General features: G+C 34.6%; 2 protein-coding genes across 3 annotated transcripts; both read left to right on the top strand.

Moving 5' to 3' along the window:
* Positions 1–1,405: 1,405 nt before the first annotated feature.
* Positions 1,406–8,435, top strand: LOC133310762 (histidine kinase 1). 2 transcript variants are annotated; one of them, XM_061511748.1, is made up of 14 exons: positions 1,406–1,659; positions 1,943–2,185; positions 2,644–3,441; positions 3,672–3,919; positions 4,235–4,394; positions 4,513–4,639; positions 4,715–4,804; positions 5,348–5,542; positions 5,659–5,728; positions 5,929–5,971; positions 6,277–6,417; positions 6,693–7,483; positions 7,562–7,841; positions 7,945–8,435. In XM_061511748.1, exons 1-14 carry the CDS (start codon positions 1,408–1,410, stop codon positions 8,158–8,160), a joined length of 3,654 nt encoding a protein of 1,217 aa, XP_061367732.1. In that variant the 5' UTR covers positions 1,406–1,407; the 3' UTR covers positions 8,161–8,435. The 2 variants fall into 2 exon arrangements, with proteins under 2 accessions (XP_061367732.1, XP_061367731.1); XM_061511747.1 differs by having other exon boundaries at positions 6,693–7,841.
* Positions 8,436–10,987: 2,552 nt separating this feature from the next.
* On the top strand, positions 10,988–14,581 carry LOC133310763 (proteasome subunit alpha type-7). Its single transcript, XM_061511749.1, has 3 exons — positions 10,988–11,231; positions 11,566–11,980; positions 14,082–14,581. Exons 1-3 carry the CDS (start codon positions 11,059–11,061, stop codon positions 14,241–14,243), a joined length of 750 nt encoding a protein of 249 aa, XP_061367733.1. The 5' UTR covers positions 10,988–11,058; the 3' UTR covers positions 14,244–14,581.
* The last annotated feature ends 1,257 nt before the right edge of the window (positions 14,582–15,838 follow it).

Here is a 15,838-nt window from a genome sequence, read left to right on the forward strand (position 1 = left end):
CAGAATATCTGGATATTCCTCGGGGACATATCCGGATATCCAATATCCAGATATCTCACAGGCAATATCCGGATATCACTCTGGCAATATCCGGATATCACTATCCGGATATCCAGATCCCCATATCCGTATATTCCACGGCAAATATCCGGATATTTCGCGACAGAATGCAGTTTCTGCATTTCGCGAAGATATCCTTCCAAGGTTCCATTTTTAACATTTCCAGAAGCTAAAACATGCATCTTAAGGTCCATTTAGGTTCACATGACAGTTGGTTACTTGTTTAATTCATTAAATATGCCAAGACTTCATCTTTAAGCAACAAAACTCAATACCAAGGTTGGTACAACTTACCAAAGCTTAAACTCATCAAAATGGGTGCTCTTGGAGCTCACACAACAGCTCCAAGGTACTGACTTCAATGGAGAGCGAAAATGCTACCAAAGCTTGGCCCTTTCCTCACAAAGGAAGCTTCTTGGAGCCTCCACACACAAGACAAAGGCCCCAACCTCACAACTCAGAAAACTCAGCACCTTAACCTCACAAGGCAGCTCACCCAACTCATAAAAGAAGCTCTCAACACACTCATCAAAGTGTTTCCCACTCACCTAAGGTGTTTACAAGGAGAAAGTGTGAAGAAATCAAAGAAAAGAGGTGGCTTGAAGGTGTTTCATGCAAAGGTGACCAAGGAGAAGGGTGGCAGCAGCCAAGCTCTCAAAATGTCACGTAGGAGGCACCATTTCTGACCTAGAAATGTGTGCCATGGCCTTATATAGGCCCACTTAAGCCTTAAACACACAGTATTAATTTTAATTGCTACGCTTAGTATTTTAATCCTAAACTTTGGATCTTAACCTACTCAAATTTACAAGAATTATCATATTTTTCTTATAATTTTTGGAGCATCTTTCCGGTACGCGCTTTTCATAGCCAGTACCAGTTTCTGACACTGTTCTCATTATTTTGACTTGAAAATCGTTTTACAAGTCCTACATATTATTCTAGTAATTATCATGCACTTATTATAATTTTTCGGGATACTTTTTCGGTATGTATTTATACCGACTAGCAGAACAGGTATCTGTACTTTTCTTCCGAAAGGCGACTTTCAGCATTCTTACTCACTTACTATAATTATTAGAGCCTTATAATAATTATACGGTCAATTATGAAATTATTTTTTAATTTCATATAATTAATTAATTAACTTTCTTAATTAACTGTGCAACTTATCAGCGAAGACACGCTCTCAATCTCTCTCTTTTCATTCTCCATATATATGTATATATATATAACATTGAATCATAGTGGCTTTCTCTATCTGACACGCGGGCATAGACATAAACAAGTTGGAACCTCTCTGATGTGTTACTTTATAAGCTCATAGCTTCAGGAATCAGCAGAGTTATGGCAGAAAACAAAGACGAAACCTGTTCTGAAAGTTCTGTATCTTCACCAGGTTCAAGCTTACCTATGGGTAATAAGTGCATAGACATGTTTGATAGATTATGCAGTTGTAACACTTTGTGGAAGAAAAGCAGCACCCCAAGAGGTCGAAGAACTTTCCAGAGCGATGTGGAAAAAGAAGAATTCCAGTATGCTAGTAGTCATTGTCTCTCATCCTACTATAGTGTGTTTGTGGTTCGACTAGCAATCATGGTCAGTGAATTCTTCACAACACCCATCTTATGAAGTTAAATTTTGGTCTCTAAATTTGTTATTTGCTGCAGTTACGTAATGGTTGATATGTAGAAAGATATTCTTACTGCTATTGGAAATTACATAAATGAGGCATAGTCCATAGACATGGCTAAACTGCCATGAAAAATTAAGAGAACTAGCGGTGAAGAAAAAGGCTACTAGATGAGACCCTTCTTTGAAGAAGATTAGAAAGTGAAACCTATGTTGTTGATCTAACCAACCCTTATTTTGTTTTATGCAGGTCATGCTAGCCATCTTGATAGGGCTGCTTACTATACTGACATGGCATTTCACGAAGATTTATACAAGAAAATCACTTAATAGCTTGGCATATGGTCTGCGTTATGAACTTCTGCAACGTCCCATCTTGCGTATGTGGAACATTTTGAACTCTACTGCTGAAATTACAAATGCTCAGGTCAGGCTTTCCCAGTATGTGATCAGACGTTATAGCAACCCTGCAACTCAAGCAGAGCAAGTTGAGGTTGACTCTTAATTTATTATTCATTACGCTCTTATATTAGAAGGTGAGCCGAGAAGTAGCAATAAGGTTGCTCCTTGTGACCGGAAGGTCACAGGTTCGAGTATGAGAGAAATAGCAGCTATACAAAAATGTAAAGATAAGACTCTGTACAATCGACCCTCGTCCTTATCTTTGCAAGTTGAGGAGTCTTGTACGCCGAGATTTGTTCTTTACTATGCTCTTATTTTATCAATATATATGTATATAACTTCCTGTGCTATTATTGTTTGAGACCATATTAGCACTTGTCATATTAACCAATGATTCCTTGTTTATTTCTAATGTTTCAACTCTATCATCTATATATATGTACACACACATACACACTCTTTATTTGCTATTATTGTTTGAAACCATGTTAGCACTTGTCTTGTTAACCGATTATTTCTTGCTTATTTGTAATGTTCAAACTCTAGCAGCTGTATGAAGCGATGAGGGCTGTGACATGGGCGCTGTTTGCTAGTAGAAAAGCTCTCAACTCAATAACTATCAATTATAAGAATGGATTTGTGCAGGCATTCCATAGAGATCTGAAGGATAACAATACATTTTACATCTACTCTGATCTTGCAAATTACTCCATAGGTGCCAGCAACTCTAACGAAATCAATTCCTTTTCAACACATCAAGCTTGGGAAGATAAAGCCATTCATGGTAACTATTCTGCCATTTGGTACCGCGAACCACTTGATCCTATCAGTGGCGAGAAGATAGGAAAAGCTATGCAAATTGCACCTGAAGACTTAATCAACATAGCTGGCCTTTCCCAAGTACCTGATGGTGTAGCTTCATGGCATGTTGCAGTGAGCAAGTTTACAGATTCACCATTGCTTTCAGCAGCATTGCCAGTTTGGGACTCTTCTAATAAGAGTATCATGGCAGTTGTGGGTGTCACAACTGCACTTTATAGTGTAGGACAGCTAATGAGAGAACTAGTTGAGTTGCATAGTGGCCATATGTATTTGACTTCCCAAGAAGGTTACTTACTTGCAACTTCCACAAGTGCACCTCTGCTCACAAATTCAACAAAGCCTCCCAAGCTTAAGATGGCTGTTGACTGTGAAGATGATGTAATAAAACTGGGAGCCGAATGGTTACAGAGAACTTATGGGAACAATTTTCCTCCAAGTCATGAGGTTCATGTAGAGAATGCCATGCTAGGCAACCAGCAATATTACATTGACTCATTCTTCCTAAACTTGAAGAGACTTCCTTTGGTAAAATTTCAAGATACTGCACCTGTTCCTTACATTTGATCTTATTGAACATTACTTTTAAAATTTAAAAATATCTGTTGATGATAAAGAAGATTTTTTTTTTTAATAGTTCTATTAAGCATAAATTCCAGGAAAAATTTCTGCCTCTATTTTATTTCTGTTTTGAGTAAAACAAATATCCTGTTATACTTTTTGAGTGTCTATGAATTAATGACTTAAACTTTGTGCAGGTAGGTGTAATTATCATACCAAGAAAGTATATCATGGGGAAGGTAGATGAAAGAGCATTCAAAACGTTGGTTATTCTGATATCAGCCTCATTATGTATTTTAGTCATTGGGTGTGTTTGCATTTTGATATTGACAAACGGAGTATCAAAGGAAATGAATCTAAGAGCTGAACTGATAAATCAACTGGAAGCAAGAAGGAAGGCAGAGGCATCAAGCAATTATAAAAGTCAATTCCTTGCAAACATGAGGTTAGTTTTTCAAATTCAGTTTTGGAAATACATACAATAAGAGCTTGCTTTATCCAATTTATGATCTAAAGTTTTTAATTTAGAGATCTAGGAACAATATATCCATCAGCCGATCAATGGCTTCAAGGAATCTGAGGCATATACGTTTACATATTTTATGTATTTCCAAAACTGAATTGTGTTTTGAGGCATATAACACTGGAAAGCTACTCTAAAAGCCTATCTTTGTTATTTGCTTTATGAGTCTAAGATGATCTTTCCTTTGAGCATTCACAAATGTGTTTCATGGTTTTTTTTTTCTTGGGTGTATTACAGTCATGAACTGAGGACACCTATGGCAGCAGTAATCGGGTTGCTTGACATTCTTATATCTGATGACTGTCTCACAAATGAACAATACTCAACAGTTACTCAAATAAGAAAATGCTCAACTGCTCTGCTACGTCTTCTTAACAACATATTGGATCTGAGCAAGGTGAGTATAAGCTAAGCCTTTTGCTCAAGAATATTTGAAAACCAATTCCAAGTTCATTTACCATTGTAATAAAACCGCACTTCTGCCAAAAAGCTTCCTCATATTTTATTGCATTTAGGTGGAATCTGGAAAACTGGTCCTAGAATATGCAGAATTTGATTTGGGACGGGAACTTGAAGGGCTTGTAGATATGTTTTCTGTCCAATGCATCAACCACAATGTAGAGACGGTTTTAGACCTATCTGGTATGAATCTCATTTTGATGATTAGAAGTTCTCTTAACAAGTTTCTGATGCATCTAGCCTATAATTTTTCTGCAGATGATATGCCAAAGGTAGTTCGCGGTGATTCTGCTAGGGTAGTTCAAATATTTGCAAATTTGATCAACAATTCAATCAAGTTTACTCCATGTAAGTCAATTTTTTTATGGTCTAATTTTGTTACAATAGTGGAGTGCGAACCTTGGAGCATAGATGAAAGGCTTCTTCTTTTCAGGCATGTTTCTCTTATGAGGAGTAATACATAATAACTGGACTACAATGTGAGAGTTAGTTTTGGTTGTTTTGTAGTTAGCTCCTACTGTGTGTAAATTGTCAATCATTTGTGGTGTTTCTGAACCCTAATCTTTTCTTCTCTGACAATTTTATTTAATTTTCTTTGACAATGTATTGCAATTATTCTTTTGAGTTTATTCAATTTTTTCGAGAATAAGTGTCATTTATTTAAATAAATTTAGTTTTGTGTGCAAGCATCAAATGAAAGCCATTCAAATATAAAAGGAAAAAATGTGATTGTCTGATCTGATTTTGCTGAAGAAACTTGTGATCATGTCAATATTAATTAGCATGTTCCTTGAGAATCGAAGAATTATTAAATGGGTCAATTATTATGAATCAATAAAGCACTGAAACTCTGAAAAAAGACTAATCTAAACTCTTTCAAATGTATTGCAGCGGGTCACATTATTCTGCGAGGATGGTGTGAAAACCTAAACTCTTGCACTGATAGTCCAAATTTTCCTCTTGACCTGAAGAAATCACGGAGTTTACAAAAGAGCAGAGAGAAGCCAAATTCAAACCACGCAAAGAGAACATCTATAAGAGATAACAAACTGATACTTTGGTTTGAAGTTGATGACACAGGCTGTGGTATGAACCTTAAAACTTGTTTGTAAAAATTACATTGAGAACCGTTCCTTTTGTGTCAAAATAAAAACAAATTTAAAGATTAATCACTATGATTTGCTTCCTGATATGTGATATAGGTATTGACCCAAGTAAATGGGATTCTGTGTTTGAAAGCTTTGAGCAAGCTGATCCATCAACTACTCGACTGTAAGTAATTTAAATTTTTAACAATGACAAGATAGAAGTCTTTTAGGAGTTACATTTTAGCTAACTAATAATCATGATATTATTATGAGATTGTCATTAAACTTCAAAATTAGTACGAAACTTATATCCAATATTTTAAGAACTTTTTAAATGCTATGGACTTAAGATTTATGTAGTTTTGAAACCTTTACTCATTTCAGGCATGGAGGCACTGGTCTTGGTCTTTGCATTGTCAGAAACTTGGTGAGTAACACCCTTAATGTGCAAAGTTTCACATAAGTAAAGTACAATCACCATTCATAATGCATGGGTTTGATGAATGACACTAGATGTGTCTGCTTGTTTTAAACTAAAAAATAAAAAAAATAAAAAATAGTATCTTGTTCAGTAAACAAGAGCACTGCCTTTTATTTTAGAAGAGTATGGTTTCATATCAACAAGGTTTATCAGTTCCTTCTGTATATGTCCTTTTCTCTTCTAAAACAAATTGTGAGTTTGCTTACTTGAATATAGTTTCATTTCATCTCATTACTAATCTGGGGTGGCAGGTTAATAAGATGGGTGGAGATATCAAGGTTGTCAAAAAGGAGGGCCCAGGAACACTGATGCGATTATGCTTGCTACTCAATGCACCCATGGATGTCACAGAACAACATTGTGCAGTAGATTTGACAGATAGTGGCTTCGTGGTGAGCAGAATCACTTTTCTTGGTGAATAATATTTAAAATATCATATATTATATGCTTGTGTGCGTGTCTACGTATGTAAGAATATACTTTTATCAATTAATGCTGACTTTTGTATGGACTTTTTAAAATTATATTTAATTAATGTTGAAAAATGTGCATTTCACTAAAAGCAAGTGCATTCATGGACATTTTAATCGGACCCTATACATTCAGTAACATAAGATCACTGCAAGGATAATAAGCAGGGTCTTAAATAATAAGAATGTCAATGCAGGTACTGCTTGCACTGCACGGCAACATGGGTCGAGTAATTACATCCAAGTGGTTACAGAAAAACGGGGTGTGCACAATGGAAGCGTCTGATTGGAATGGACTAACTCAAATTTTGAGGGAACTCTTTCATTCAAAAAGTTCAGTCCATAATAATGACTTGGATGCAAATTATCTAGTAAATGAGAGATTGAATTCTAAACTACTCAACATTCAAGATATGAGGAACCCGACTTTTGTCATTGTTGTTGACATTGAGCTACTTGACTTGAGCACAGATATATGGAAGGAACAGCTTAACTTCCTTCACAGGTACTTTGGGAGAGCAAAGTTTGTATGGATGCTAAATCATGACACCTCCAATACCATAAAGATGGAGCTCCGTAGGAAAGGGCATATCCTCATGGTCAACAAACCACTTTACAAAGCAAAAATGATTCATATTCTGGAAGCTGTCATAAAGGAAAGAAATCTTGAGCTACAAAAGAAAAACATGACTGCTCCTAGGACCACAATGAAAGAGGGTGATTTGCACGAGTTTCTTGAGATTGATTCAACTCATTTTGATGTTGCTAGCTCTGATGATTCTGACATATCTGAAAAGGTTGGTTCAAATCCTGTAAGTGCCAGTGGAGACAAACCAATTGAAAATCCACCATCACCAGATCAGATGAATAACGGCTTTGTTAGATTAACCAATGAATATTTACAAGACAATAATTTGAGGGAAGAAGAGTCTTGTCAGAGTAACCCCAATTCCAATGATGCCACTGAAGACACCAAACCTAAATCACTGTCCACTAAAGAAGCATCCTTTCCAGCAGAAGCTCAAGATGAAGATTCTGAATGTGGAGCAACACATAGGATCACCAGCTCAAGTAAAGCAATAAATGGAAAGAAATCTCTCGAGGGCCTAAGGATTTTGCTTGCAGAAGATACACCAGTAATTCAAAGGGTTGCAACCATAATGCTTGAAAAAATGGGAGCTGCTGTTGTTGCTGTAGGAGATGGACAACAAGCAGTAGATGCTCTCAATTGCAAGCTCGATGCTGAAGATTGTACAAGGGAGTCTCTCCAAAAGGAAAGAAACACAAGATCTCAAACAGAGATTTTGACTTACCCTCCATATGACTTGATCCTAATGGATTGTCAGGTATGAGCTAGAATATATACATATATAGTAGGTAACTTTTTTTTAACAATAAGTGAAAATCCTCTTAAATGTTCTGATTCTTCATGTCTTTGTGGAAAATAAGATGCCAAAGATGGATGGCTATGAGGCAACAAAAGCAATCAGGAAATCAGAAGTGGGAACAGGCTTGCACATTCCCATTGTTGCTCTTACAGCCCATGCAATGTCATGTGATGAAGCCAAATGCCTTGAGGTGGGCATGGATGCTTACTTAACTAAGCCAATTGACTTCAAGATGATGGTGTCCACCATTCTTTCACTCACTAAAAGATCATCTTGAATTCTCACTTAAAGCCCAAGCAAACAGTGGATGGCTTAGGCAGCTTAGATATGCATAGTAAGTTTACCACATGTTAACATCGGAAATCATAGCTTGACCCATGTATTGTAGAAACGTAGTCCAATTTTCCTGACTTAACTCACTTGTACAAGTAAATGGCTGAAGTTTAGTGCTCTTTTTCTGTGTGCTTTATGACTGCACTGTGAAGAAGGAAAAACTTTATTTTCACCCAGTTACCAACTTCTATTTACATACTGCCAAATGAAATAAATAAATGTATTAAGGCAGAAGGAGTATGGGTCCTCTTCTCAATGAATCTTTGTCATGTAATTGTAAGAATCTACTTTGAATTATTTTTCCCCACTTCCATCTCATTAGATGCAAGGCCAGTAAATAGAATATCAAATTGATATCATTGTCATACACTTTACATACAACCAATGACATGGAATAAATTATCTAACTTACAATAAGCAATAATTTCTTTGTTTATAACATATGCGATAGCTAATATTATGATCAATTTAATTTTTTTATAATAAAGGGAAAATTGCAATTACATCACTGAGGAGTGTATTTTCTTGGGTAGGTTTTGAATATGAAAGGGGAAAGAGAGTAGGAAAAGAAACATCACGTGATACCCATGTGAGTTTGACCATCATTTAGATGTGACAATAATTTGAATGAAAATCATAATTACTACCATATGCATAATTAAGGAATATAATTTCTACTTTATATTGTTTAGATGGTTATTTACAACAACTCACTCAAAGTTTAAGGGGTATATATTTTTTTCTTATAAAACATTATCTATTTTCCACGTTGTATTCTGTTGGGCTTCCTCCTTCAATGCTAAGCCTAAGTTCATTAAGGGGTTTCCTAAAAATCCTAAATCTAGATCTCACATCCTCTATATATTAATTAGTTGTGGGTGGAGGCTAGGTTAGAGATTAAGAGAGAGATTAAAAATTTGAGAGAAAAATTGTTTGAGGAAAGCTTTATGCTTTGTATTTGAGAGATTTCTAGAGAGAGTTTGTGTGAAACTTCTCTAGGGAGGTTTGATTATCATCATTGTTGGAGAGGTTGAGTTAACCATCACATTGGTGAATTTGATTATTTGTAACCATTATTTTCATAGTGGATTTTTGTTTTGGACTAAGTCCCGTGAATTTTTACTTCTTCATTGGAAAAGGTTTTTCCATGTTATAATCTATTTGTGTTCTTCTTCTCTCTCTTCTATTTGCGTTTTTTGATTTTCCGTTGCGTTGCCCGACCTAGTGAAGTTCAGGCCGAGGTATTGTCGAAATCCAAGATCAGGATATTGTTGATTGACTTCCGCACAAAGGCTGCTTAGCCGAGCTTGAGAGAACCGAGTTCCCAACATATTCAACATTAACTATATGCAAAGGTTTTCTTTTAAAGGAATTTAATTTCTCACAATTTTATCTAATACACATATAAAATAATAATTATTATGACCCACTTAGAGGAAGAGAAATAAAAAAATAAGCGAATTTCATCCAATTTTTTTTATATATAAAATAATTTTGTTTCGTCCAAACTAGAAATTATATTCCTACTAATAAAACATATCTAAATTTTTTTAAAATAATGTTTATAAAAAAAGTGTATATAATAAAAAAATGGCTAAATTACAATTTACCCTCTTATACTTTAGTTGTATTTCAAAATACCCTTTTATACTTTCAATTAAATCAATTTACATGCTTTTACTTTCAACATTCAACAATTAAACATTCAACAATTAACTATATCTGTTAAAATTTCATCCATCTCCGTTAGAATATCAAATGACCCAATCTTTCACACCTCATCCTCAATCCACCTCCGTTAAAATTTGACGTGGGTTTTCAAGAAGACAATGTAAGGTGATGTTACGTAATGAACTTTTAGGATAAGAAGGTGAAAGACTATGCCTGATAACTAAACATCATGTGTTCCCGGTTTGTGTTGTAATGGTACATCGCTGCATCTACAAGGCATTTTAGGATTTCTATCCTACCATGGTGCTTCTGAATTGTTGCAGTTGTTGGAAAATGTTAATGAATTAAAGAAAATGACATCGTTGATTTTCTTTCATAATTCGTTTTATGGCAAGACGTGGTTTTCTCTTGCAGTATTGCTGTCATCCGCAATGCGAATAATCAGGGTAGAGGGGGGTTTGGCCGTGGTCGTTGGCAGCCCGGGTTTCAAAATGATAGAGGAGCTGGTCTTCTTCCTCGTCCTGGACCTTATCCTCAGAGGCAGAATTTTGGGTATGGAAACAGGTTTCCGAATTGCCGCCACCACGATGAACAATTTGTCTCTGATATGAAGCTTCAAAGAGTGAAGAAACTCTGTCAAGAAAGTGCATTGCTTTTCAGGAGGTAGGGTAATGCCATTTTCCTATGGTTAATTTGCTTCCTGTGGATGTCTCTCATTTCTTACTATAGGGACACAAATTGTTTTTCTCATTTTGGCTTTGGAGGGAAGAAGACAATATAGAAATTTTACTCACATTACATTAACAGAATGGGATGGAATATGTAACAGAATGGGATAAAATTTTAAGAGACATGGTTAATTGATAATTTTCAAAAGTACAAGCAGGTAAATTGTTTTAATTGAAAGTATAGGAGAGTATTTTGAAACACAACTAAAGCAGGAGGCTAATTTGTAATTTAGCCTAAAAAAATTGTAGTAAAATGTATTTTCCTACTAGTAAAACATATCTAAACTTTTTTAAAATAATTTTTTTAAAAGAAAAAGAAAGAAGAAGAAGCAAAAACTAATAAAAAAAAAAAAGGAACACCCACACAGCACACTTATACTTGACTTGTTGGTTAAGAAGCAGTTCATTTTGATCGAGATTTGAATTCGAAGAGAAGCATAAGCATGGCGAGGTACGATAGAGCAATCACCGTCTTCTCACCGGACGGCCATCTCTTCCAGGTCGAATACGCACTCGAAGCTGTTCGCAAAGGCAACGCCGCCGTTGGCGTCCGCGGCACCGACAACGTCGTTCTCGGCGTCGAGAAGAAATCAACCGCCAAGCTCCAAGACTCTAGGTTTCTGAAGTTTTCCTATTTAGTTTGATTTCACCTTGCCCTAAAATTCTAATTAGGTTTGGATTGCGCTTTTTCTGTTTAAATTAGCTTTCTATAACAGATTCTCAAGGTTAAAATCCCACTTCTCTTTAGATTACGCTAAAATCTGATGTTAGGGTCCATGAGACTAGCTTCTAGGGTTTTTGAAAACTTATAAATTCGTGTGTTTAGTGCATGCTTGATTTTGCTTAATTTTTAGAGAAAAATCGCTTTTATAAGTTATTCTGAACACTAATTGGACTGTACAGTGTTTTTTTTTTTTACATCATAAAGTTTAATTTTTTTTGTTATGCAGAACGGTGAGAAAGATTGTAAATTTGGATGATCACATTGCACTTGCTTGTGCTGGACTAAAAGCCGATGCCCGTGTGCTTATAAACAGGGCAAGGGTGGAATGTCAAAGCCACAGGCTTACTGTGGAGGATCCCGTGACTGTTGAGTACATAACTCGTTACATTGCGGGTCTTCAACAAAAGTACACGCAAAGTGGTGGCGTGCGACCCTTTGGCCTTTCCACTTTGATTGTTGGCTTTGATCCATATTCCGGAACACCTGCCTTGTACCAAACGGATCCTTCAGGTACATTTTCTGCTTGGAAAGCTAACGCAACTGGAAGGAACTCAAATTCTATTCGGGAGTTCCTAGAGAAGAATTATAAAGAAACTTCTGGGCAAGAGACTCTAAAATTGGCTATCCGAGCATTGCTTGAAGTGAGTTCATTTGTTCTTTTTGTGCTGGGGAAACCATTCTCAGTTCTTTTTATTTATTTATTTATTTATTGCTGCTTTCTGCACCATTTTTTCTTGCTCAACGATGTAGTCACTGTCCTTTTCTGGTCAAGGTCTTTATCTGTGTCTCTCTTGCATATAAAATCTGTAGTCAATGGCTTGGGAGGAACTTTAAGATAATGTCTTCAGTCTATATGTTTTGTGAGGTTAATGAATTGGAATAAAAAATAAACCTTTAGAAAAGCTGGTGATTGCAAATTAGGAATCAAGTAAGGAATTTTTGGATGGATTTTGTTAGAGTGTAATATAAATCATTAAAAGGACCCTCACCCAACACCTTAAGGTTTTGGGTTGAAGTGGTTCTTTACATGGTATCAAAGCTTGAGTGACTACAAGATCACAAGTTCGATGTTCGATCCTCACCGCCCCTCACTTTAAAGCGGAATTTAAAAAAAAAAAAAAACACACAAAAAGGTAAACCAAAAATTGGGCCTGTGCAATATCCACGCTTCTAGCCCAAAGGGCTCTTGTGTGAGGAGGGGTGTTAGAGTGTAATATAAATCATTAAAAAGACCCTCACCCAACACCTTAAGGTTTTGGGTTGAAGTGGTTCTTTACAGATTAATCATCTACGTGTAAGACAGAACAAACATTCTAATGTATAGAACACAAATCATATACACTAATTTATGTAGAAATATACCCATGTTTCAATATATGATTTATGCATTAAATGTTCAATTTATAGTTTATGACATTATTAGCTTTCATGCCCTGGTTCATTGATACATTTTCTTGCAAGCTATCCAGTACATTATTTGGTATTTTATGGAAGTAAACATAACATACAGTCTCAATTTTAACTATGTCCTTCTGTTGTACTCAATTATATGATTGTCTGGAATATCATCCAAACTTGTCTGTTACTTTTTGGTTCCCAACTTCTAATCATTTTTATGATCATTTCTCTACTAGTAATTATGATACAATATATGAAAAAAAAAAATATATATGCAATCTATCTTTGAGGGATATGTGGTTAACTTGATCGAAAAGGTCTTCCTTCATTTTGGATTTTTTTTTTTTAAAGTAAAAGGTGTGAATTAGTGCAGGTAGTGTGAAGAGATTATGGCTTGTGGTTACTTAAGCTGTACATATTCTTATTTGGTTTCTGAATTTCTTATGCATTCATGGAACCAAACCACCACTTTACAAATTAACTAAATTCTGAAGACATTAATGTTGTATTTTATGAAATATTCTGGTACAATTAAGATGTTTGAAAAGTGTTGCAAAAATCCCTGCTGTAGTCTACTTTTTGCCTTGGCGCTTAATTCTCCCTTTTTTTTATTCGAAGAATTGCAGTTTAGGAATTATTGGTGAAATATTTTTTATGCTTAGGAACAATTAACCATACAAGCAGTTTACAATGTTAGAATATTGGTTGATGGGTTAACCATATATTGACTTGACTAATCACTTATTTAGTTTTTAGCGGGAAAAAAAAAAATTAGGGTGAGCGATTAGTTACCCTAATCTAGGGTCATGGTAGGCCACCTGAGCTCACTTATTTAGTTAATTGTTCCTAATTTGCAAAAAAAAATTGGGTGGAATTACTTTGTAAATCTCCCTTGTTTCTTTGAGCTCTTGCACCCGGAACTTAAGTGATCCTATTAGGGTGTATACATAATTGGGAGTTTGGGACATCTTAGGGCAATATTATAGCTTAGAAGACTAACAGTAGCATTCGAAGCACATGTCTTGTTTGCATTTGAAGCCTTTATTTTCTTGGTGTGTGGCTTGTCTATACCTTGGCTTCTTAATATAAAAAAATTGACCCCTGTTATTTTCACATTAATATGTCAAATTTTTCGTATGTTGTCAGCCAAGTGAGTAATAAAACATGGTAAGTAAATCTTATGGTTGCATGTTGACTCAGTCAGTACTATTGAAAATTGAACTGGATCAAGTAATTACTTTGGGCTAGTCATTAACTCGCTATGCTTTTTTGGAACTGGGTTTTTATAAATGTACTTTACTTCAGTTATGACTGTTTCTTGTATCTGTTGGCATTTGTAATTAGGTTGTTGAGAGTGGAGGCAAGAACATAGAAGTTGCTGTGATGACAAAGGAGCATGGTCTGCGTCAACTGGAGGAAGCTGAAATTGATGCCATTGTGGCTGAGATTGAAGCAGAGAAAGCTGCTGCAGAGGCTGCAAAGAAAGGCCCCCCTAAGGAGACATGATTTTGTTACTCTAGCGTTGTTCTTGCTAGGTATTGGGCGGACGTACTGAAGCTAAAGTTGATGCCATTGTGGCTTAGATTGAAGGAGAAATCAGCTGCTGAGGATGCAAAGAAAGCCACATATTAGGAGGCAAGATTTTCTGTTTTTGTTTTGGGTTACTCGATTATTGTTCTTGCTTGGTGTTGGCCGGACTTACAATTATTGCTGGACTTACTGTTCTGGTGTCGGATTTTGTAGTATTTGTCAAATTAATTGCACTATTCTATTAGTCAAGCCCCCAAAACCATAAGTATCTTGATTCACAAGATTTTTAATGAGAGGAATTAGGAATATAAAGCTTTTATTCCCCTATATTAAATGATCTATTTTTTTATTTAGAAGAAGAAAATTTAAATCTGTTTTTATTTTTTTGGTAAACAATTAAGGGAGGTGTATTAGATTGAGATTTCAAAAGATTTTAATGGAGAAAAATAACAGCGGAACTAAAACTCTCAAACCAATTTTCTTTTTACATCAATGAAACAATATCAATTTAAAGAAAGATTGAAACTTTCATAATATGAACCCTATATTTCGTAACAATACATTCATGAACGAAATTCCTTCACTATAAGAAATAATTTCAAACAATTTTTGTGTCAATAGATAACTAAAAACTTGTTTCTCAAAAGTCCCAAAGCAATTTAAGGTTTCAATGTATCGATTGAAAAAAAATTAAAATTTTTTCTAAACTTTCATGTAATTAAACCCAAAATTTCAGATTCATATGGTTAGAAAATTTCAAAAATTCCAAGATTTTCAAGATCAATTGCAAAAATTCCAAACAAAATTTTATCATAAACTTTAGGTTCTATATGCAAATTTAGAATTATTTTTATAATTAAAAAAAAAAGTGGGTCTTATAATCATATATGCATAGTTTTGATACCAAATGAAGAAGATAATTTTCAACCCATTAGATATGTGAAAAGTTATTGTTTAGTAATTTTGAATGTTTGTTAAAAATTATATTATGTTTTACTGATTGAGAAAATTATATTAGGTTTTATTTTTTTTATTAATTTCATTGTATTTCTTTGTTATGTTTTTATGAGGATGATATACTTACAACTTATTTTTGTTTAAAATCTTTTACAACCATATATTAACCGTTGATTTCTGTCAATCAATGGTTATTATTTTCGCAAATCAAACTCATTAATTAATATTTAATTTGCAATAAATGATAACCGTTGATTGATGAAAATCAACGGTTAAGATATGATTGTAAAATGTTGTAAACAAAAATAGGTCGTAAGTATAACTTTTCCCTTTTGTATTGACTCTTGTAATTTTGAATGTTTGTTAAAAATTCATATGGTTTTTTAAAATCTTAAAAATCTATATTGTCCTTTCAAATCTTATAAATTCTATTAAAATCCTTTAAAATCCAATCCTATGAAATCTTGATTGTAAAAAAAGTCTTTAAAGTCTCTCCAATTCTAAAATATCTTTTAAAATCTGTAGGATTTTTTATCTCAAAAAAGTCTTTTAAATCCTAATTCAATACACCCCCTGAATCTCTGTTTTATACTACGAGTATTTGGGTAAATAGA

Source organism: Gastrolobium bilobum, unplaced genomic scaffold, assembly GCF_033153095.1.
Source record: "Gastrolobium bilobum isolate Gb01-03AN ecotype WA unplaced genomic scaffold, APGP_CSIRO_Gbil_v1 utg10606, whole genome shotgun sequence".
NCBI classification, from domain to species: Eukaryota; Viridiplantae; Streptophyta; class Magnoliopsida; order Fabales; family Fabaceae; genus Gastrolobium; species Gastrolobium bilobum.

Coding starts and splice junctions, on each gene's coding strand:
- LOC133310763 (XM_061511749.1), top strand. CDS start 11,059: ATGGCGAGGTACGATAGAGCAATCACCGTCTTCTCACCGGACGGCCAT. Junction 11,232..11,565: donor GCCAAGCTCCAAGACTCTAG/GTTTCTGAAGTT, acceptor TTTGTTATGCAG/AACGGTGAGAAAGATTGTAA. Junction 11,981..14,081: donor CTATCCGAGCATTGCTTGAA/GTGAGTTCATTT, acceptor ATTTGTAATTAG/GTTGTTGAGAGTGGAGGCAA.
- LOC133310762 (XM_061511747.1), top strand. CDS start 1,408: ATGGCAGAAAACAAAGACGAAACCTGTTCTGAAAGTTCTGTATCTTCA. Junction 4,640..4,714: donor GACGGTTTTAGACCTATCTG/GTATGAATCTCA, acceptor ATTTTTCTGCAG/ATGATATGCCAAAGGTAGTT. Junction 5,729..5,928: donor GATCCATCAACTACTCGACT/GTAAGTAATTTA, acceptor TACTCATTTCAG/GCATGGAGGCACTGGTCTTG.